Source organism: Aulostomus chinensis, chromosome 18, assembly GCF_037954235.1.
Source record: "Aulostomus chinensis isolate RoL2024-O1b breed Wild chromosome 18, RoL_Achi_v1.0, whole genome shotgun sequence".
Lineage (NCBI taxonomy): Eukaryota > Metazoa > Chordata > Actinopteri > Syngnathiformes > Aulostomidae > Aulostomus > Aulostomus chinensis.
The window spans coordinates 14137308-14161400 of NC_141337.1; the positions used below are offsets into that span (position 1 = coordinate 14137308).

Here is a 24093-nt window from a genome sequence, read left to right on the forward strand (position 1 = left end):
GATAAAACTAGACTCCAAGATGTATATGATTATTAATATCCACTTAAAGTATACATATACATACATATATATTCCCCCATAGAACCCAGTGTCTAATTAAAGGTGACTTGTACCTCTATGTTGAGGTTTTAACTGCTTGTATTCGGCTATTGCTATCAATCATTATATCTCCTTTATACACACATTCATCTTTTTTTTTTTAAACATAAAAGGCTGGACGACGATGTTCTGGAGGAGGTTGAGTTTTATTTGGAAATCTGACAAGCATGGCCAAACAGTGAGCTTAAACAAACAAACAAACAAACAAAAAAACAAAAATCAAGACAGCAGCACTACAGGTTAACGATACTAGTGTTTTAGAATGTCATATTAAACATAAATCACCTTTCACCTATGAACACACACACATACATACACCCACACTCGCACATACCCACCCACACACACACCATATCGACATGTGGACATCCTCCATTGATAAATCACTACATCCAGAGGAATTTCAAGCACTTAGAACAATTACCCACAGTGCAATTCATCTAACTATACACAGATAATTTATATATTTTTATGTATATAGGGTATTCAATAAAGTTTTCCATTTAGACAGTTTCATTAAGTCAAAATCTTCATAGCTTTCCATAAATAGTGAAAAAAAGAAAAGGTCTTGATAGCTCCTCACCACTGAGATTCAAAAATGGTCCCCCGAAAAAAAAAAAAAAACATGGAAAAAAATTAAATACTAATGTGCACGATTCCTCGGCAGTCTTGGATGAGGATGACAAAACCACCGACGGAAAAACAAAGATAAAGGAGGGGGAGTGGGCAGAGGGGTCAACGTTGATACTCACAGCACAGACTGGTTACTACATTTACAAGGGGTGGAGGGACTCTGGACCACTGTACAGGATAAGATCAGACAACAAGTCAGGCAGACTGTCCACACATCATCCCACAACAACCAATACATCTTCACGCCCGCTCTGTACACCACACCTGACACGACTGGATGGATTTAAACAACATGGAGCGATTCACATCTACTGATGACCGAGCTGTCGACATGCTTCTGCTGCCATCCCATCCTGTCAGATCCGCGGGGTGTCATGGAAGTAGGTGAAAATCTATTTGTTCTTGCTGCTCTGATGTGGAATGAATGACATGGTGGCGGTGATGCAGACACTTATTTTGTAGATAGGATGAGAGCCACGATCAGGCCGTAAAGACCCAGCACCTCGGCGAAGATCAGGATCAGGATCATGCCCACGAAAAGCCGGGGCTGCTGGGCAGTACCCCTCACGCCTGCGTCGCCAACGATGCCGATGGCAAAGCCGGCTGCCAGACCGCTGAGGCCCACGCTCAGACCAGCGCCAAGATGCAGGAAACTCCTGTTGGATGAAAACATAACAAATTGAAGAGGAAGTGACAGGTAGCAGGACGGCGGCATGTTTGAAAGCTGTACCAAGTGTCGGCTCAAAGATAGTTTTAACACCCAGAACAGAGACCAAGTGCCAGCATCCCTGTGGGTCCTTAGCAGCTTGTTCTTTTAGCTCGGCGAAGACCACGAACAGAGGACAGAGGTCCTGTCGAAATATAGAAATGCATTTGCTGGCACTTCTAGTCCAGAAACATAACAAATATACAGCACAAAATTATGAAATACTCCCTTGAGAATATTGCACATCAAGATGAGTGATGCCAATTTGCCACAGTTGAATCACTTCAATCAATAACGACAAGGCTTTAATATGCTCAAGGTGGGTGCTTCTGCTGAATCAAACTCAATCATCCAGGAGTGACGATCTTGTCCTCACGCAGCCACAGGGGAGGAGACTTTGGGTTTGTGTCCTGTTGCAGGACTGAGAAGTTGATCCTCGACCGCAGCTGGACAAGTTTCAGGATGCTCACGTTAACCATTGATGATGTCGTGATTAGAAACACGCTCCCGAGTTCTGCCACTCGGTCGGTGGAGGCTGTGATAGGGCGGTCCTCTCAACGTGAATACGGATGAATACTGTCTGTAGTAGCTATTTGAAAGAATACAAATCTTTTTTTATTATTATTTTGTTTGCTGTGCAGTATTTTGATTCATTAGGAAAGTGCTTACAATAGTTTAAAAATGATGGAAATGAATATTAATTGCGGAGGGGTGGCACTGCTCAGTGGTAGAGTGGCTGTCCAGCAGGTTCAATCCTCACTTCCCCCGGTGACCAAGTGTCCTTGAGCAAGACACTGAACCCCTAATTGTTCCTGCTGGCCCTGCGACGGACTGGCGACCCGTCCAGGGTGAACCCTGCCTCTCACCCAATGTCAGCTCCAATGATAGGCTCCAGCCCCCCCCCCCCGATAAGCACTATAGAAAATGGAAGGATGGAAAATTAAACTGCACAAAAAGAAAAGGCCCTGGTACCTAAAATCCTCCTAACTCACTGATCAACAAGCAATATTTATTTAATTTGTAATCTGCAAACAAACTCAAGAGTAGAACTGTCATATTGCAGCTCTTTGGGGAGCGCTAGGTGTTGGATCATGTTGTGTTCCCCCCCCTAGAGGAAGACGTGCCAGCACCACACTGCTGGTCTCCTGGGAAAGATTACAGTAGTGTTAATACATATAGTGGGGGGCTCACGCTGAAAACACACCATATAATATAGCAAACTCTTCTTTATATAGTGTGTGTGTGTGTGTGTGTGTGTGTGTGTGTGTGTGTGTGTGTGTGTGTGGCCATATCAAATCTTTTCCTTCCCATTTCTTGCGTGTATCTCAATAGTCATCATCAAGTACAGCATCATTTAAAATTAAAGGTCTACCAGGATACAAGGTGGCTCGTCCAGTTTAGAGAAAACTTAATAAGGATTATTTCCTACTTCTAATCTAACGTAGCATCATTTTGTTTTCTCAAACATGCGTTCCTGAGTAAAGGAGGCTGGAGGTTATGTAATCTATTTTGTCAATCTCATTAGCATACGCCAACATAAATGGAAATTATGGACGTATGAAACAGATCACCGTTGTTCTACTTACTTATAAAGGGTGACTCTCTCGGAGATGTTGTTTGCTATCAGCACCGCCACCACCAGCCCGTAGATGGCGATGATACCAGCCATGACCACGGGGATGATGGACTTCATGATGAGCTCTGGCCGCATCACAGACATGGCAGCAATGCCTGTGCCGCTCTTCGCTGTTCCATATGCTGCTCCTAATGCTGAGGGAGACAGAGGAGAGGCTCCTGTTATATCAGCAATTCATGTTTTGTCATATTTAAGTGAAAAAAAAACCCCAACAAGGTTTCATTTGTTCCTTAAAAACAGACACAATATAGGTTTGATTAGTTCTAGAAGATTAAATCAAGTATTCTAGAGCGAGCGCTGGTAGGAGCCCGTCACAGATGTGCTTCTTGTCAGTTTTCCTCACAAGCCGCTGGACGAGCGTTGCAAACAGTGATTAACAGTTGTCACCCAGCAGCCCACGACTCCCTGATGTCTCGCAGCTAACACTGCCCCTCATGGGTCTCCACGAAGCCCCCCTTTGCAACACCTCCCATCTCATAAGCTTATAGCGACGATTCATTCTTGACACAGTCAGAGGGGCCTTGAATGAGCTCTAGCTGGCTGCAGTTGGTGGAACAGGACTTAAGTCTGTCGCAAAGCTCTCCATATTTCATGAAATGTGGCTCATGCACAAGAACCGATCAACACAGGACAATCAGTGACAAAGCAGCGCAAACTTAAGGGGGAAACAAGGCAGTCAGGCAACCCAGCGCTCAGTGCCAATAAAGGCCATATTGGAAGTACCGATCAGCAGAGCTATTAGGGCTTTGTAGGCTAAAATCAGTGGACTGGTCACAAATAAATCGTTTCTACCAACTTCACTTGCTGCAGAGGGTGGGATTTCACTTCACCTCACTTTTCACAAGGTCACTAACTGTTCAAGCTTTTCATGCAACTTACAACTTTACATTCATACACTCTACACCAGCACAAATATTGTGGAGGCCACAGTGCCTGATTTGATTCTCTCGTATTTTGATGTTGTACTATTGCCAGAAATGATCTATATAAAACAAACGCGAAGGCTGACGGATGTCTTCACAGTTGCCTTCGCGATGATGCATCAAATCAAAGGTCTGCTCACATGTGGCCTTTAACTGTTTTCCTTCTGCATTTAGCGTTGCTAAGTGTGGGCTGCATGATAATTTGGTAAAAAAAAGTCATATTACGATGTATATTTATAGGTATTGAGAGTCTCTTTGCTTGATCATCGAGAAAAATACAAATTACTGATCATTTTCAAATTTCCAAACTCAAAAGTATAAATTTAAACTTTAAAAAAAATACTGTATACAAAAGCCAAACTTTTGCATAGTAATGATTTCAAAATGACTTTTACTAAATGAAATAAATAGCGATAACAATAAATACTTTAGAAAAATAAAGTTGTCCCTTTAACATTTGTGCAGTTCAGTTAAAGAAAATAACTGTATTTTGACAGTTATATAATGGCTCAGGTTGATATTGTGATGGTGACACGATGTATCAGGAGCGAGCGCGTTTCTGAAGTTTAAGTCCGAATTCTACGCAGTTTGGTGAAAGCTGCGATGGTTGCGCACTATGAGAGCATGTGGATGACCTGCAGACACGCAGTCAGCACACGGTGTTTGCAGCTAGGAAAAAAAAAACAAAAAACAAACAGTTTATTCCTGGTTATGGGATTTGAGGGGCCGTGAGTTGGGTGACATCACAAAGCTTCTCTGACTTTGATCTGACTTCTATCTCCAACTGATCTCCTCCAACCAGATAAGGTCATAGTCTTGACAGTCGGGATTCTGAGGTCGGTGATGACGTCAGCCACCTGGATGACGTCAGCGTGACGTACTCTAACACACAGCTGTGACTCAATGGGACGCGATGCGGGAGCAAACAGACATTTAAGGCAGATCAAAGTAAGAAATCAAGACCAGGAAATGGCCAACTGTCGTGGAGTAGGACAACAGTAAGAAGCTAACAGGATGTGTTGTTGTGCAAATATTCTGGAATGAAATACTGATATGGGTTAAAAAAAAAAAGTAGAATAATGAGTTTGCAAAACGTTTGCTGTCCTGCTACATCACAACGGTCAACTTGGCTGATGTCCATATTACAACTTTCTTCTAAACCGTTACTTCAGTGCACTGAACTGGAATCAGATATCAGCCAATAAAATCAGTGACTCCATTCCAGATTTAGTCAGAGCGTAACAGTATATTACAGCAGCACAGTATCCTACTCAGTAAATATTTCATGGAAAACTGCCTCTCTGAGTGACCTTAATCAAGATTTGTTAAAAAAAAATACATCAAATAAAATATATTTCTTGTAACTTTTTAATAAATCTGTATTGTTTGGGCAGCAAATTCTCGAGGGAGTGTGTGAGAGGACGTGGACGTCCGAGCTTTTAGGCTGGATACAAAAAAAAATCAAACTGCAAAATAAGATTATACAATTTAATATCAGCTTTCAAAATACTGATGTTTTGATATTTGTAACAACATTGCTTTACTCATGTAAAAGAATTTTACATGAGTATATTACAAATATCAGAAGGTACTCTGGGGATTTAGTCAACTACATCAATGAATATTAATACCTTTTAATTAAATATGTATTCTAAATTAAATCTATAGCGCAATTGTGGCCCAGAGTATTGAAATGAATTGAATCACAGCATCCTGGTCGATAACCAGTCCTCATTTGCTGTAATTTGCCCATCTAGATGCCGATATCGTCCACCATGAAGCGCTGTGACATCTACCAAGACAACATTTGCAACAGCAGCCTGCTCCATGTTGTCACTAGTAGGATGAGAAGCACATCAGCAAACTATTTATGCAGGAAATACTTGAGCTACCAGACAAACGACTCTACCTCATCCAGTAAGACGCCATATTTATCCCTACAGATTAGTAGAACTTATCCAGAGTGAATAATCTGTCCATATAAGCACGCAAAGAACCGGTAAATTGTGTTCAGAGGTACCTTTCCTCTGAGGCAGACTGGGTGTACCCTGCCTCCCACTGAGCATGCTAGGCCAGATTATCACCCATGAATGAATGGGTGGATGGATGGATGGATGGGTGGATGAATGGGTGGATGGACGAACGGACTTCCCCTTTAATTTCACACACGGAGGTTAAGGTCTGACATTAACTCCTCTGTAATATCATCCAACCCGGTTCGATCCAATCTCAGCATATTAATCTCATAGCGTGTGAAGACTCTTAAAATAGCCTCATGATGACAAACTGGAGATGGCCTCTGCGTCACGCAGCATCAGTTAGCTTGGTATATCATAAACACCTAGCCAGCGTTAGCATCATCGGGGTGAGGAGCTGGTGGTCAGCAGCTTGATGTCGATCGGAGGAAACCTCCCCCCGTCAATGACTCGCATCCCTACCAGGAGTGTGAACCGTGACCACCTCTGCTTCATCCGTGGATAATCTGAACGGATCCCCGCACCGTCGTCTCTAATAGCACTCGGAGGAAGGCTAAGCTAATTTGAACATTCAAGCACCAAAGCTGTGATGTGAGATGAAGAAGCTGATGTAGTTACCGCTGAAGACCATGGCCGCAGAGGCTCCCATCACAGCGAAGAAAGGCGAGTACTCGGGGCTCTCCTCAGAAGACATTCTCGCTCTTATTACTGGGCGATACGGCTACAGAGCAGACTGGCTCGTTTTTAACCTTTTCCCTAGTCCCACCGTTAGCTAAGGGCAGGTCAAGACTCGAAGAGGGGGCGAGTACGTCGTTACCAGCAAGAGCACCGGTGTAGAAGGGGAAAATGGCGAAACGGAAAAAGTCACATGACCAACCACCTTCGAATGATCCAATCTCTTGGATTTAGGGGTGTGTGACACAACCAAGCTAAAAATATATTCTCCTTTTTTTGTATTTAATGGTAACATAATCATTCATATGATATAATTTCACAATAATTTTCACAGATATTACCCATTACAGCGGGTTGTGACACCACAACCTATGCGGTGTAGCGCGCAGTGTTTGTTTTGTGGTATGATCTGCTGCATGTGCACTGCCTGCAGTTGAAACGTTCCCGGCCGCTCTAGGCTGATGTGTTAATTACTTAATACAGATATTTAGATAAACCACAAACAGTCAATACATCTGAACAGCAACAACTATTGGATTTAAACATGCATTTATCTATCTTGCCAGCTGTCCAGTCACGTAGCCGCGCTAAACCTGCAGGGTCCTGCTGTGATGGTCTCACCATGGAATCATTTCATCTGAAGAAACCTAACAAACAAGTTATTTCTAACATGTTCAGAATTTTTGAGTCAGTATTTCATGGACCTCCATGAAATAATTCAGTCATGTCATCCATAGAATAAAAAAAAATCGGGCTATTATATTGCACTTCTGTTTTAAATTTGAAATAGGATGGATCTCATTATGAATCTCGATTTCATAATTATTGTTTTTTTTTTATTTTAATGAATTCGTATCCAAGAAATCTATATATGAAATTTATGGCTTTGTTATTTATTGTCCTTATTATAAATAGTCAATAACAGAGATAAATGTGAGACGCTGCCATTGTTTCAGTTTATTTGCAGAAATATCAGCAAAAATCAACTAAGTCAATAGCCGATGCTGATATGCTTTCTGTTTAGCAAATGATGTCCTTTGTAACATTTTTGAATATTCATTTTTCATCATTTCACCGCTCATCTCAGTGATCAAGGGGGTGCCACCTTAAAAAATTATGTTTATTATATATCATATTTTTTGAAACCTCCTTTGTTCTCCTTCAAACAAGATGCACATCAAATCCAGAGTTCAGCAAAAGCTTTTATACACCAAGTTGTATCATTTTATTTCTTCTTAGATAATGAAATCCAGATCAAGTCAACTGTAGCAGTCAGGGAACACAAGATACAAACCAAATAAATAATCAAAGTCTCATTAAGTAAGGCACTAAGTCTGCTCGGTGATAACCAGCTCAAGATAACAACTGAGTGCATGTAGACATTAGAGGAAGGACACAATACCCCGCAGGAGTTGTGATAAGTAATAAGTAAACTCTGATAAAGAGCCGAAAAGTTAAAGGCTGAATTGTACATTGTTGACTCGGTACATTGTATGTGTGGTGTGTAGGAAACACACAGCATGAAAGTCTTTGCCACTCTGTCTTTGTTGAGTTCGTGTCAGTCTTTAACCTACCTCCCCTACAAAAATGAGATTAAATTTATTTGATTTTGTGTTGTATTCTTAAAATGTGGAACGCTACATTGTAGCAGCTATAAGCTATTGTGACATCACTCCAGCTTCCTCCCTGCTCCAGCACTGTGCAGGGCTTTTATGGGTTTTAGTAGAAACTGATCATCATTTCTCTTTCTGAATTAGCTGTTTGGTTTTTTTGGTTTTATGTGTCTGTTCTGTAACATATAGCATACTTTTAGACATGTTTGAAGGTAAATATACCTTCATAGACACAGACCTTTATCACTGAATGAGGCTCTAACATATTAGAACCAGTTCAACAGTCTCGTGGAAATTGTGAAACAGATAATTTTATGCATACACACATGACTCCGCACCACATGTCAGAAAAAAACCAAGGTATTAGTTCTGTTCAGAGCTCTTTCATGTGACCGCTTCCAAATCCAAGAAATTCCCACATCTTTACTCTAAGAGAAGAAGTTCCTCTGGATCTAACGGCCTGTGTACTTGAGTTTTGACTAAATTAATGCAATAACATTTGGACTTAGCAATATGAACTGAGCAGTATATGAGTGGCTTTCCCATGACTGAATGTGTTTTTTTTCTAGAGAAAAATCTCAATGCTACAACGCTGGATTGCTTAACAGAATTTTTTCTTTCACCATTTAGGGTTGTAGTGTGTTCTATACCTCAAACATTTTCCATCTTCAAATATATCAGTTTGACTCCCCCCCACACACACATCCATTTACTTCCACTTATCCTGTTAAGGGTCACAGGGCCTGGAGCCTATCCCAACAATTTTCGGGGATGAGGCGGGGTTCACCCTGGACAGGTCACCAGTCCATCTCAGGACCAACACATAGAGACAGACAACCATTCACACTCACACTCACACCTACGGTCAATTTAGAGTATCAATCAGCCTCGTCCCCTCTTGATGTCTTTGGACTGTGGGAGGAAGCTGGAGTACCAGAGAGAACCCACACAGGAACAGGGAGAACATGGAGACTCACACAGAAAGATCCTGTGCTGGAGCTGGGACTTGAACCTGGAACCTTCTTGCTGTGAGGCCACAGTGCTGACCACTGCACCACCGTGCAGCCCATCCATGTATTCAATTCACAGGTTCTGTGAAAGTCTAGACCCAAATGTTAATATTGTTAAAGTAACTACAGCAGGTTCCATAACCTCTCTGCTTCAGCACCAATACATAAATAACATCGCCATCTAGTGGCTGCTTTGATGACAGGTTGGACGCTAAACTGGGTTTCTTATGCCCTATTAAAGAGAATTTAACTAATTTAATTTCAATTTATTTAATTTAATTGAAGGTAAACTATCTGAATCTGATGATGACAGTAATTTGTTCCAGTTAATTCCTATTCATCAGCACATCTGATAAAATTGTAATCAAAACTATTTATTATTACAGTCATTTTAGTTGTGTAAAGCTACACGTGGCTTCTGGGAAAATTCCCCTATAAGAACCATCAAATAATTTTACTTTCAAATCATTTTAAAAAAATAATTTCTTTGAATGATAACTTAAATAGTTATGCTGTTCATATAAACCAGGGCAACAAAAATTCAATGACAAGGAATACATTTAAATTAATCTGGCATATTTACATGGGTGACACACTCAAACATCAGTGCCATTAAAGTGCCTGGTCACTTGAAATAAATACAGCATCAAAGACATTGATTTGATTAAAACTTAGTGGAAAATGCTTGTAAATCGAATGTATGGATTGAAAAATATAACTACTTCATTTTATAAGAAAAATGAATGAAAATTGGTGTTGTACATCATACAACATTGCTAATGACGCCGCTTTTGGTCGCAATTGCCCAAAAAAAACAACAACATGACTTTTGAAGAATATGTGTGTGCTGAAGTATTATTCTTCTGAATTGTTTTTACACGCAATAGTTCAAGATATTCATTACTTATAGACTTTTTCCTCTGTTAGTTTTCTTGATGTTCATTTTACGTTGTGTAATTTCTTTTAAAATACAACAAAGTGATGAAACATTTGTAGTTTTGAATCAAGTTGCAGAATCTATGAAACATCTGAGAAAGACAAATGTGTTCACGGAATCAGGGGCGACCGATTCAAACGACAGGCCACACAGGGACGCCGCGTTACACGTTACACACGCACTTTATTTTAATGAAAGATCAGGTTAAAATTATACACTTTAATGAAAGAAGCAGACATTAAAAATCACCATAAATATGCTACATAATTCTACCCACACTTTGCTCTATCACAATTGAGTAAATGTATGTGTAAGGGCAGCTCCATGTTAGGCGAGACACGAACACGTACAGGATAGATCTCAGATCTCGGCAATAAAGTAAAAGAGGACATCCCGACTACGCAGTGGAAACTGTAGATGTGGCTACTGCTTCTTGACATTGTCACACTCATACCACAGACGCCCCCCCCCCCCACACACACACACACACACACACACCACCACCACCTCACTCACACACACTAAAATGTGCACCTACAAGCAGAAGACATAGTCCAGCTTGAAAACCTCTTGCAGGGTACTTTTGTGGGCTCTAACTCAACTAATTTGACGACCTGATTGCTTTTGGCAAAAATATTAATAAATGTTACTGATCTTACTATAAAAACCAGGATTTTTTTTGTTGTTGCTGCTGATTGATAATATAAAAACAAGCTCTCCACAGCTCTAAGCTCTCACATAGAGGTGCATGATCTATGAGTCGAACAAGATTGGCTTCTTGACTCAGTTCGGGCGAGATACGCCTAGTTGTGCACCTTAAACTCAAACGGAAAACCCAAATACAGTAAAAGGTCAGATTGTTTGACTTGCACTGGCCCCTCCCCCCACAGAGCGAGACTGTGTAGCGGTCGCTGATAAAGATTTCATCACTCAAAACCTAAAAATCCATCAAGTGCACATAAACATGTGCCTGTGCAACTACCAGCCTGTCTCAAACAAACGCATGCACGCGCACACACGCACACACACACGCACACACACACACACACACACACCCTACACTCATTCACTCCATGCCCCAGCACAACTAGCAATTGGGATTGCAACATCAGCAAATGTGTCGTTGTGATCGCTGGAAAAACACGAAGAACAGAAAAAGATAAGGCATCACATGCTATTCTTGGCAAAGCCGTACGAAGTGAAAGTGTGGCACAGCGATGGCTCATACATGGGATGAGGAAGCTACACTGGAACCCTGTTAAGTCAAGGGGATGCAACTTTGAAAAAAAGTCATGAAGAAAGATGGAAGCTTTCCCTCTCAGTCCCAACCGTTGTCCTTTATCATGTGGGACAGCTCGATGATGTACTTCCCTTCCTTGTACTTCTGACTCAGCTCAAAGGCTTGTTCCTGCGGAGAGGAGACGCACGGAGGTTGGTAAAAACACACGGGAGAAGTTGACGTCAGCGTCACACCAGCGTTAAGTCATTTCTTTATCTTTACTTCAAGTACCTCAAAACTCCACGGAGGTTGTGAACTTGATGCCATCTTAACAGTATTAAATAAAAAAATATATAGTAGCTTTCTTATACATTTATGACCTCAATAACAAAAAGGAATTTAAAAAATGCACGTCTTCCAGGATCGCTGACCTTGATGACACACTGCCCCCAAGTTGCACTTCCAAAAATTAAAGTCTGGGTGTACAAATGCTAAAAATGTAAGAGTTTCTAAGGTTATACAGTGATTCTGTGCTTTACAGGAGACATCCGGAAGACCAGACGGTGACGCCAGGTGACGATCCTCGGCCTATGAATTAGTCTTTCTACCAGTTGAATTGCTTTTATTGTCAGTGAGTCCAAGCATAATATCTCACAGAACAATCTGGGCTCGCCATAAAGTTAATAATCGCGTGTAGTGGATGTTAAGGATCCACAATCGACACATCATGGGTATCAGCAGACATTGGACATTTCAGTTTCAGTGTCAGGGTGATTGCTGATATCAATATCCGCCCTAAAAATCAGGATTGCTGTCTTCATTTTTTGGCTTTTTTTGTTTTGTTTTGTTTTGTTTTTAGTATGAATGAAATCATCATACAACAACCCCTAAATCAAACGTGTTCATCACTTTGCTGCACCGCGTCGAGGCATAATGAGGGTTCCATTGAATAAAGCTGTATCTTGTGTGCAGGGGCGCGTACGTACATATTTCCAGCCCAGGGTGGTGTGACAGTTTTCACAGTAAATGTCAGCCACTGCGTGAAGCCCTGTGAGCAGCAGCCTCTCCTCTGCAGGACCACAGCCGATGTTCACCCTGAAACCAAAAACAGCCATCAACTGGCAGCTCATCTTTAAAACATGCGTGGAAACTTTCCTCCATGACTAGAGAAGACTGAAGGGTTCAACAGGTAAAGGTTTACATCCTCGCTGGACAAGTTCAATTAGACGCTAAACTTATTTTCCCTTAATGCCCGCACACGGTGGGGTTGGAGCCTGTGAGCTCCTGACCTACTAACCCAGGACCAGCGTGACTCAAAACGTGAACTCCCCCAACATCAAGGTCCACTCCAGAGCAAATTGTGTTATCTGTTGACAATTACGTCTGCATTTGTGATACCGGGGACTTATTTTCACTGAGCTAAAGCCATTTATTTATACAACCTATACAAATCCTTCACAAGCCACCAGCCATTAGTCCAGTGTGTAAAGTTTTAGTGTTAATGAACTGTTAATTCAGGGATTAGTTTAGGTCACTGCAAGACTTTACAAATTATTAATTGAGGTCATTTGAAATAACAGAAAGTTCCAACCCCGTTTTCTATTGGGTTGATTTTAACGGTGCTGTTGAGCACAACAAGGACAATCAAGGAAGTTGCTGCTTTTTTTGAAAATGAAACACTCACACGGAGTTGAAGAGGTAGGCTCGGCCCTGACTGCCTTGGAAAGACTAGGAAACACAGAGGAGAGATGATCAGAAAGATATTCACAACATGTTGCTTTTTCGCAGCTTGACTAAACGTTCATTTTAACATTCAAATAAATCAACATCTAAAATATCCTTCGGAGACCTGATACGTTTCACATCCATCCAGTTCTCCCCGCTCCTCCTAACCCACTGTATTAAATTGTATGCTGTGATTATTATTTCTTTAAATAGAAAACCATGATCGCCTTAGATTTATTAACACGTTACAACAAAAAAAGCTCAACATTGAACAAAAGGTCAACAAACGAGAGCAAGTTTAAGTTAAGTTCTTCTATGGGTGTATGGTCCGGTTTGCTTGTGGCCATAATCGTAAACCACGTTTGATCACTTGTGTATGAGTTGTAACACGGTGTTCAAGGTGTGAAACTGCTGTCAAAGACAGGAGGAGCCGTGTTCATCAGCAACAATAATCCAAGTGATGGGTATGTTTCTGATGATACTGTGACCACGGTGGGAAAAAAAAGAAAAAAGAAAACACAGTAAAAACTCCACGGGGACCAAGAGCAACATGAATGGATCATTGTCAACAGCAAGGTGGCAGCTGACCTTGGAGATAAGATCATCATGGTTGGCCAGGTGAGCCCGGCAGTGCACACAGCTGTAGCGACGGTGGCAGGAGTCCAGGTAAGCCTGAAACGTCTTGGCCTTTGTCAGCTTCACCATGTCTGAGGAGGAAGAGGGTGATGCAGCATTGGTTTGTTGTGGCGCACGAGTAGTCATATAGGCAAGGAATGTGTGATGTCACAAAACATCAAGCCACCCAATCCTCATTACTACAAGCCCCGCCCAATTATTGAGAGCACTACCTTTTGGAGTGGGCCGTTTGACCCCCTGATAACCTTTGACTTTGATCTTGTGCATTCTGTCTATCATCCTGTCCGCTTTGAGGTCTACAAGCACACAGCATAAAAGTAATCCAGAATCCAGTCCTTCATCTCAGACCATAGACATTAGGCCCCCTCAGACTCCAGACTTAAAACAGCATTGCCATCCATGAGGCAGCAGCAATACACACTCCAAGATTGATGGAAGTCATACGACCATCCAGTTGTTCAGATAATCAGAAAAAAACAATTATGATACAGTTGAAATCTTACAACCACATTTCCCGCGAGTAGGTCATAAGGTAGGAGGGTCAGATACGTGTTCGCCAAATGCAGGTATATTTTTTTGTTTGAGTTGTAAATCTTGGAACCAAAGTAATGATGTAATAAATCACATTTAAACATGACAAGACGTCTCTGGGCTCTGCTGGTTGTGTTCTATTTTTAGAGTTGTGCACCACTCCCCTCTGCACTCTTTCCACTTAATGACTAGATTGTGCTTCTGCAACAATGTGAACAAGCATTCCGTGGCACCTTGTGAAGTCAGAAATCCCTTGTCAGCTGGAGGCATCGGAACAGTATGGAATTGTTTTGGGAGTTTCTGCAACCTGCAGTAGGAACGAGTTCTGTTTGTGCGGGTTAATTAACTTTGATCCACGTCGGAGAACAAAAAAAAAAACAACAACAAAAAAACACACCAAAAAAAAAGAACTGCTACTTTTTCTATTCTTCTTCTTCTTCTATTCTTCTTTTTCTACTCCACAGTGGCTTTGGGTCATTTGGCAAACATTTGTTTTGTTCAATTTCACCCCCGTTACTAGTGTTGGTCAAATATGGTTTTATAGTTTTATTACTGAATGTCTGGATAGTAAATATATCAATAATAAAACTATAAAAATATCAATTAATTAATTTTAGAAATTCTACAAAGCAAGGTGGGGCCCTACAATTTTCTAATTACATGACGGGAACTTGATTGGACAAGTTCGGGAACCACTGGCTATAACCTGTATGTTTTAAGAAGAAGTTTGCTTCCTCAACCCTCAATCAAAATTATAAGTAACATGTGGACTCCAGTTTTCCCTCACATCTTTTTCCATTCTCTGAAAACAACTGATCTGATGACTCTAAACTCCTGGAGGCTAAAACTCCTCATTTTATGGATGGAGCCAAAAACACAGCTGGCCACCATGATAAACTAATTTAGATCTTTGTACTATTTTGCATGCTTTTGACACATCAAACACCATAAATTTTAAGTTTTGGCCAATGATAGCACCACCCCTGGTTCAGGGGCAGAGATCCCTTAATCAAATAATACAAATGTGTTTCTGGAAATTTCAGGTAATTCTTCCAAGTTCAGGTAACTCCTGTGTAAAAAAAAAAGTCATGTCAGTGGGATCCTGCATATCTCAAGGGAATTCTAACTTGAAAAAAAGAAAAGCGGTCATTTATAGAGCATTTTTTGCTTTGATTACTCTATATTTTAACTACTAAAGTTATCCCACAGCGCTAAACCCCCACCCCCACCCCAACCTCTAAGCCCCATAAGTCCACAAGTGCAGGCCATTTTTAACAATAAATTTAAGGAAACATACTGAAATAATCTAAACTCTCTTTACAATAAAATTAAAATTCAGATATCATGTATTTTTTTGTGTATTATTAGAATTCAACTGTCACAATTTTTTGTTTGACAACAATGAGCTTCCATATCAGTAAACACAGCCTCGGTTTAAAAAATAAAAATACAGCCAACTTAAGTTTGTATTTTGAGCCGCAATTTAAGTGTAAATTGTTATGGTGTACATGGCAACAGAGAAGGTGCACCCAGATTAGCTTGAACATAATTTTGCTTCCTGGTTTGACAGTTTGCATAAACGAACAATCATCTCCTTTCACTTAATTAGAAACCAGTCACCCGAATTGATCCTTATTAACTGTACTGCAGTGCTTATCTATCACCAACTGCCAGGGGCTACAAACGGGCTATCAGACGACCCGATCCAGTCAGCCGCACTGGTTGCTCGGCCACTAGCTCGGACCTAGCTGCGGTGTTAGCAGCAGACTAGCTCCGCACTGTCACAGCTAACAGCAGCTCAGATGCGCATTGCAGGATATTCCCGGGTGTTTTGTCAACTCACCTGATAAACCCGAGGTTCCTGACAGTCGACACAGCGGGACAACGAGTCTGCCAGCAGAAAACTCTCCGAGTGAATTGAGTATGAGGTCGACACTTTATGCTCGCTTCAGCGGTCGACCATGCGTTGACGGCTCGGGACAATAACGACAACACCGACAGCCTCTGCAGCCAGTCTACCCGCGTCTTTTGTAACCCGAACCAGCTTTCAAAGTTTCCAGGGTAGAACAGCAGCTGGAGTCCGACAATACAGGCAGGCTGACAGGGTTGTGAGCGGCGGCCCCGCGGCGTCAGAAAAATGTGGTTTGTTTATGAAAACAGAGCAGAGGAGGAAGTCTGAAACGCGTCGGAGGGCAAAACAAATCCAAGCCGACCAATGGGAGCGGCGGACTGGCGCCGAGTATGTGGGTCAACCAATCAGATTTGACTTCACGTGAGCCCTTTGTGGCTATCAGTTTGATCCGCGCACTCGGACAGACGGAGGTAGTGGGTTATCATTTCCTGCCTGTGGTCGCGGGGTAAAAGCCTCGCTGTGACCTACAAAATGTTACGAGACCATAAATATTCTCGGTGGCGGGTGAAAGTGCTGCTGTGGTTTCTGGAGTTGTTTGAATCTCTCTGTCTCTCTCTCGTTTTTGCGTTTTCTTACAACCCTTAATCGAAATTATGAGAATTTAGAGAGAGGGTAAATAACAAATGTCAAATTGTATTTATTTGCTTGTTTTGCACAAGGACATCATATTTAAGGTACTTATTGTACTCTGTAAAGCAGTACCACACCCCTTAGAATGTATTTTGTTTTGGTTCTCTTGCCTTTCAGGTACTAATAAGGAAGTACTTTGAGATCACAATAAAGTCCCCCCCCCCCAATTTTGCTGTGTGACTCCGGAGTGCAGAGAGACTCAGCGCCAATTAGCTTGAAGCTAATGAGGACTGATGGCTAACAACTGCAAAACTACCCCAAAATGTTTGTGTATAAACTCTCCGGAATAATCCACATCTTGGTCCAAAAACACTTTGATTTTAGGCGGGGGGGGGACCAATAAAAAAAAAACAACTAAAACACACAACTTGTTTGCAACCAGTTGCCACATTTGGCTGAACCAACTTAATATTTGTTAAAGGTAGCGCTGTACTGGAAGGGTGATAGCTGCTTTGTTTTTGGCTGGAATCAAAGTCTTTGAGAATCAAAGGACATAAAGTTAGATGAAGAAGATGTGGATTATACCGGATAGTCTGCCTGAGAGTGAGGCAAGGGACATTTTCGGTCAGTTTTAGTGTTGTTATGCTGTAAATGTACGTTTTTGCATTCTGGAGATACAAAGATGAAAAGCAGAAGAGAAAAACTGTCTTTGTGAGTTCTAAGAATCTATTTGGGAGTACTTGAAAGACAAAATACACTTTTTAAGGGGGAGGTATTGCTTTAATACAAATTGGTGTCTTATAACTAGTCACACTATTTCTCTGCTAGAAGCTTTTTTTTGTTGTTGCATCGACTGTATTCAAACTGATTCTGCACCGATCCACTTATATTCCATTAACTTTCTTGTCACATTACAAAGCACAACTGTATCCAGGTCAGAAAAATACAACCTTTGTTTTCTCAACAGACTGGTTGATTAGTACCACAGCAGTGTAGCCGGACTTTGACCCTGGTCTGGGAAAACAAAGACACAGGTGTGGTCCACTGCGCATGAAAACCCTCCGTCTATATCTGCAGTATCAAAATTCGTAACCTTTACTTTTACAGCTGTGTTTTGTTCATCAACTCGAAATATACATGCAAAGAAAATTGTTAGAGAGAATTTATTTTTTTAGGCACATATCCAATCAAATAACAGACACAATTAAAATAGTGTTTACTCTTAAGAAATGAGTGTCAGGTCACAGGATCCAGCTGATTTCATCTGAACCCTATTAGATTTTCTGTTGATCACTTAACTGCGTCTCTGAGATTTTGGGTGGAGACGTTGACATAAATCAGTCACACCACAAACCGGCACTTCTATCAGCAGTGATTAGAGTTGGCTGATCGTTCTGCTCCAACTGCCTGACTGCCTAATCTCATCAAATGCATCTCACGCCTTTAAAAAAAAAGAAAAAAAAAGTACTTTTTCAGTTTTACTCGTCTCGTGTATCAGACAGCTGCTGTTTCGGAGATTGCAGGTGCGTGGCGAGGTCACTACTGACGTCTGTTTCTGCAGAGGTAGCTGGACAGGAGAGTCGGGTAGTCACTCATCACCCCCGTGGCCCCAAAGTCAAACGCTTTCTTTATGTCCTCGTCTGTATTGCACACAAATAAATGCACCTGCAATCACAGATATATCAGTCAAATAAGCTGTTCCATGTGGTTGCGTTCTGTTATTCAGCCCTGCATTCACTGGAATATACAGAATACAACAAGTTCCTATCAATACAGCCCTTTCCTCCAGATGTGGTCAATCATCAAGTATTACAAGTTACCATGTGATTCCCATCTCTAATGTTGACCTTTGCCTATTACCTCCTGCCGTGTGAAGCTCTCCCACGGGAGGCCTCCCCCCTCTGGGCTCAAATGCAGTCATAAGGCCACTTTGACTGTTTTCATGAGGTCATGGTCTGGTGATGGAGCGATCTCATCCTGGCAGAGATTACTTTCATTCATTTGATTAAGTTTAAAACTGTTTTTCACATGGGATTATTTGAATTCTTTTATTTTGTATCTGTAAATCCCCCTCGTGCCCTTGACTGTTAATATTTTATTGCGTACAATTGCTAATACTTTTCATCTGTGCTGTACGTCACGCATGTATAGTACATTTGACAATAAAGCTGACTTTGACTTGTTTGGCAAGAGACGCTCTGTATTATGTCAACCTTTATTTAGACAACTTGCTTTTCACCTTAAAGAAAAACCTAAAATATTCTCGACATTTTTACCTTTCTTTGATTTCAAGTGTTTTAAATTCAAAAGCAGTCAATTTGTATGTAAGTAGTTTGGCATAATAACAGTACAGATTCTTTTTTTTTTTTCAGGAAAAAAGTATTGCAAGATATTCACATATCGTTTTTTTTCCCCCCACCTCTAACAATCACGGTGTCATACCTGAATTCCACGAGCTTCAAGGTGTTTAAAGAGACTCTTCCTCATAGTCACTCTGGAATGACATCACCATGTGTGACAAATGTCAGGAACTTCATATGAAGCTTCCCTTGAGCACCTGATGTTTGACCAGTGTTCGGAGTGTTTTTAGCATCACCACTGCAGATCTGCATCCGCTTTACACTCACTTTTCTAACAAATAGACGACCAGCCGGTTTTTCAGAATCGGGTTCTCAGGGATGAAGGTCCTGCAGCACATAGACGGAAACGCTCAAAAGCTGATATGAGATCAGTGAAGGGCAGGAATGACAGCGGGTGAACGTGACAAGCAGGATGAACGCAAGCCTGAACGCACGAGCGCACCTGTTGATGATGCACGGCAGGTAGAACTGCAATAAGCTCTCTCCCAGGGGCACGAAGGGCAGCAGGCCGGAGTAGAAGAAGAGCAGAAGCAGCACGCCTCGCTTCTTGGTGAAACTGTAGGGCATGGATCCGTTCTACCAGGAGACACAAGCACAGCTGGTTTCATAGATAAATAACTATTTATGACATCTTTGTAGTTTCTCTATGAGGGTTCATGAGAGGAAAATGTGAAAGAAGCGGTGGTGGTATGTCTCCCGCAATCTACGCTCCTTTGTTTCAATCGTCTGTTGTTTTTCTTTTTTCAAATTCCCCATTGTATTTCTGTTTGTTTAAAACTAAAACACCCCTTGTTTTGTTTGTGTCTTCTTATTTTTTTTGTTGTTTTGTTCACATTCTGTAAGCTTATAAGAAAATGTAAAGAGGATGGTTCACTGCCGTTAATGATGACTGGGTTGCCAGCAACTTGAACCTGAAGTGACTCTGCACACGGAAGGCTACTCTGAACGGTGACGGAGCTCCACGACAATCAGTTCTTCCTCCACTGGAAGAACTCCACTCCACATTTAATGTCGCACAGGTAGCTTTGTCTCCCTCAGGTGGTTCACCTACTATTTTGCGGCATTCCTTCATGATGTTGGAGCTGACTGACGCCCAGATGGTAATGTCCTCCCTCTGGTAGCGTCTGACCAGTTCAGAAACCTGCAGGGGGACAGGAGACGGTCACACTGGGAAGAAATGTCTGAAATACATCTGAGGAAACGTCCCTTTTCGAGTAAGAAAACTGTTTCCATTGTTCAAGCGGATTAAACAAAGTGTTTCAACTTCAAAAAATAACGAGAGAGAATTTTACAATGACAAAACAAAAGTCTGAATTGCGGGAACGTTGCTTGTGAAAAGTGTGCAAAAACAGACAAACTGGAAACGGTGGCAACAATAAACTCATCATCTGGGACAGACTGCATAACAACCAAAAAATAAAAATGAAATACACTTAACCTGTTGGATATCTTGTTGCCCTTTTCCAAAGTAAATCCCAGGCCGCATTCCATGGGGTCTCACAGGTGCATAAGCTTAATATTTTATGCATTTAATTTGAGAACTTCTACATATTATTGGTTTTAGTTGAGTTAATTCATTCTGACATTCTGATTAAATAAGATATGGAATAATCAGCTTTGAGATAAGATCCAAAAAAACAAACGTGTAACAAAACATGATGGAAAATACTTAAGTGCAGTTATTTTTGCAGTTAAGTTGTGATTTGTGATGTTAGCATGTTAATTTGTACGTCATTCTTCTTATGGAAATGATAATAAATGTGATTTTGTGCCAATCTGTATCAAACTAAGATGTTTTCTTGAGTCTGTAGAAAACTGTATGTCCTCCAGGCGGGCGGCACCACAGCGTTGAAACGATGTTCGTATTTTAACACATTTAGGTAACATTCAGTTAATATTTTATCTTGCAGTTGTCTTACAGCTCTACAAAACACGATTAATATTACAATCCTAGATTATTCAGATGTCTGATTATTCAAAAGTTCGATGTCACATGACATTTTCTCAGTTTAAATATGTATCATGGTTTTGAACCTGATAATGCTCCACTGTTGGGAAGAAAACAACTTTTGGGAGAATCTTTCATTTCTTGTGAAGGAGCTGAGTGTGTGTGCAGGGTTTTTCCGTGTCTTTCTCCACCTTCTCTATCAGTTGGATGTTGTTCTCTTTCAGCTCGATACTGATGGGCATCCCAGGGAACTTCCTGAACACATCCTCCAGCAAAGCAAACTTCCTGTCTGCACCGCTGCTGTAGTGACCTTGAGGACAGACAGACAGACAGACAGACAGACACACAGGTTTGTGTAGCTCTCCTTAAGACTTGACCTTAGTCCCCATGAGAACTTGAGGTCCTGATTAGGTGAGTGTTCGTGTGTTATTGCATAGATAGTACCGTTAATAAAACCCAGGTACAAACACACATGCGCGCGCGCGCGCACACACACACACACACACACACACACACACACTGTGTGTGAACAGAGGAAAAAACTCACCAGCATAAAATGTCACCTCCAGTCTTTCCTTATACAAAGGCAAATCCTAAAAAAATGTGAAATCCTCTTTTTAGAATTTGTTTTAAATTAAAAAAAGTGTGTCCAATATGAAAATATTTACAAATGGTGAATAAACGTGCACATTAACATTTTGTGCAAGCAAACTGCACTTGTACAACGCGTTCAAGAGGTCCATTTTTTTTTTACTTTGACCCGCCAGTAAAATCTGTGAGAATCCTCACTGTAGTTGTCGGACTACGTACCTTGAATAGTTTTATAGTTTGTGGTTTTAACAGCTGTAACAATCCACCTCACATCCGTCATGGCAGCGGCTATAAAAACCTTTGTCGTCATAAGGCTCTAAAAATATTACTGAGGTGATGTATGGATGCATTTCTGTCAAATATTGAATTCATAGAGTAAATCGTCACATGACCTGAGTGGTTTATTTCCTGGTTGCACCCATAGAGGAGGAATACAGCATCAGTGCCCCCCAAACTAAAGGTTAGTAGGTGTGTTAATATAAAGGTAGGAGTGAGATTTGATGTCTAGCATTGATAAATATACACGCAAAATGCTTAGTTCGCTGTAGCGAACGTGCAACAAAAGTTACCGGTTGGATTTATCTCTCTTTTTCTTATTTTATGGAATGAATCAATAACCTGTAGATTGAGAGAAGACATGGCGACGTCACAGCCCGTCTGCCTCAGGAGATTCTCATCATGTGACACCACCACGTATCCGTCATGTGTCAGGTGGCAGTCCATCTCCAGCATCTGCGTTCCCTGCTCCACCGCGCTGATCGCAGGGAAAAACAGACATCAGCCCTGGCTGGCCACTTCAGCTGCAAAGTCCTGTTAAACCCTGAAATCCCTGGTGTGGGTTATCAGACAGCGACGGAGGCCTTGTTTGTGCTCATACATCACAAGCTGCAGGGCGGGTTTGAGGCTTTGATTGCCAATAAGCTGGTACTCACTGTGTGAAGGCCTCCATGGTGCTTTCTATCCTCTCGCCACATCCTGGTAACACAGAGGGGGTCAAAGGTCACGATGACACAAAACCTCTTTCTGAGAAGATTCGAGCTGTTTGACGACTTTCAGTTTCACAGCTGTCAAGAGGGTGCTCAGGTTCTGGTTTCACCCCCTTCTTTACTTTGACATCAGTTACTTACTCTTTTGTTACTGTTTGAACTCATCAAACTTTCCAGCACTGATGCAGAATATAGGAAAGTGAAGACAAAAACACAACCTATTCATAGTCATTCATATTTGCACATACATTTACACACATTTCTATTTTTCCTTTTTCCTGCGTGTGAATATATAGAGATTTAAAGACATTACCTATTTGGGATACATAACCAAATATAAGGCTTTTTTTTTTTTTTTTTACATGCTCTGACATGTATAAATTCCTGTTATAATTTTTCACACAGTCATTAAATATCCTTCATTACATAATCACAGTTAATTATCATTTCTGTTTTATATATATATATATATATATATATATATATATATATATATATATATATATATATAAACTTTTTTTTTTTTGGTACCAGAATAGGAGCACCTGTGAATTAACAAAAGCATTTCTGAGGTATCGAGGTGGCTCCTCTCCTGCGTGACAGGCAGCTTCATCACAGATCCCTCCTCCCGGCAACTGTTCCCTTCTTACCTCCTCTGTGGGAGATGTGTCTGCTGTTAAAGGCCGTGCGCCTCCTCCTGTGAAGAATGCGAGGGTTCTTCAGCAGGTACACCGAGGTTAGGATATATCCTCCAAGCGCCGGGAGGAGAAAGTACAAAAAACTGCTCATTGAGACCACAGACAAAAACAAAACAGAAAACAAAACAAAAAACAAACAAAAAAAACGCGACCCAACAAAAAAAAAAAAAAAAAGAGAGAGAAAAAAGTTGTCCTTTTAACTTCCTTTATGCGGGGCAAGTGAGCGGCTCATAAATGCTAATAGAAGACACCCTGCTCCAGTTGCTTGCTTGCTCTTTTGCAAGATTAGAGAATCTCGACAGACAGGTAACAAAGAGGAAGTGTGTCCCACGGTGGTTTGCATTGCACAGAAACACCCCACCTTCCCTCCTCTCAACGCGCTCCGTGTGGAGTCACCTGAAACCTGCAGCGCTGTAAAAAGGAGTTAATGAAGCACCAGCTCATGACCCATAGCTCACCTCGCCCCAGCCTCTGGTTATACTATTTCACTCTTTAAACTGCTTTTGTTCTGCAGGGACATCAGCGGATTAGTGTATTTGTTGGTCGTACCTGAGCAGCCCACATTCACAGGAGTGTCTTTCATTCTGCCTTAAAACAGGAAGTTGTCACTCTGGGACACTTTTGAAAAAGATCCCTCATATGTACAAAAGTGATATTCAAGAGGCCAGACATGGAGCTTTTCACCAAGAGAGAGTACAAATTGATTTCA

The 24093-nt window shown here is 41.3% G+C and overlaps 3 protein-coding genes across 5 annotated transcripts; all 3 read right to left on the reverse strand.

Annotated features, from left to right (window-relative positions):
• Nucleotides 1–226: 226 nt before the first annotated feature.
• atp6v0ca (ATPase H+ transporting V0 subunit ca) lies at nucleotides 227–6841 on the reverse strand. Its single transcript, XM_086185939.1, has 3 exons — nucleotides 6592–6841; nucleotides 3025–3208; nucleotides 227–1388 (listed from the first exon to the last, which is right to left on the reverse strand). The coding sequence occupies exons 1-3, from the start codon at nucleotides 6665–6667 to the stop codon at nucleotides 1184–1186; spliced, it is 465 nt and encodes a 154-aa protein (XP_086042065.1). The 5' UTR covers nucleotides 6668–6841; the 3' UTR covers nucleotides 227–1183.
• A 3845-nt stretch (nucleotides 6842–10686) lies between these two features.
• On the reverse strand, nucleotides 10687–16519 carry ypel3 (yippee-like 3). The gene is made up of 5 exons (XM_086185942.1): nucleotides 16163–16519; nucleotides 13741–13859; nucleotides 13112–13155; nucleotides 12414–12522; nucleotides 10687–11616 (listed from the first exon to the last, which is right to left on the reverse strand). Exons 2-5 carry the CDS (start codon nucleotides 13855–13857, stop codon nucleotides 11527–11529), a joined length of 360 nt encoding a protein of 119 aa, XP_086042068.1. The 5' UTR covers nucleotides 13858–13859; nucleotides 16163–16519; the 3' UTR covers nucleotides 10687–11526.
• A 563-nt stretch (nucleotides 16520–17082) lies between these two features.
• Nucleotides 17083–23774, reverse strand: gdpd3a (glycerophosphodiester phosphodiesterase domain containing 3a). 3 transcript variants are annotated; one of them, XM_086185928.1, is made up of 10 exons: nucleotides 23337–23773; nucleotides 22633–22675; nucleotides 22319–22454; nucleotides 21657–21702; nucleotides 21301–21419; nucleotides 20213–20302; nucleotides 19604–19737; nucleotides 19429–19488; nucleotides 19244–19295; nucleotides 17086–18466 (listed from the first exon to the last, which is right to left on the reverse strand). In XM_086185928.1, exons 1-10 carry the CDS (start codon nucleotides 23473–23475, stop codon nucleotides 18341–18343), a joined length of 945 nt encoding a protein of 314 aa, XP_086042054.1. In that variant the 5' UTR covers nucleotides 23476–23773; the 3' UTR covers nucleotides 17086–18340. The 3 variants fall into 3 exon arrangements, 2 of the variants coding, with proteins under 2 accessions (XP_086042055.1, XP_086042054.1); XR_015110196.1 differs by having other exon boundaries at nucleotides 18370–18466; nucleotides 18662–19295; nucleotides 23337–23774; XM_086185929.1 differs by lacking the exon at nucleotides 19244–19295 and having other exon boundaries at nucleotides 17083–18466.
• Nucleotides 23775–24093: the final 319 nt, after the last annotated feature.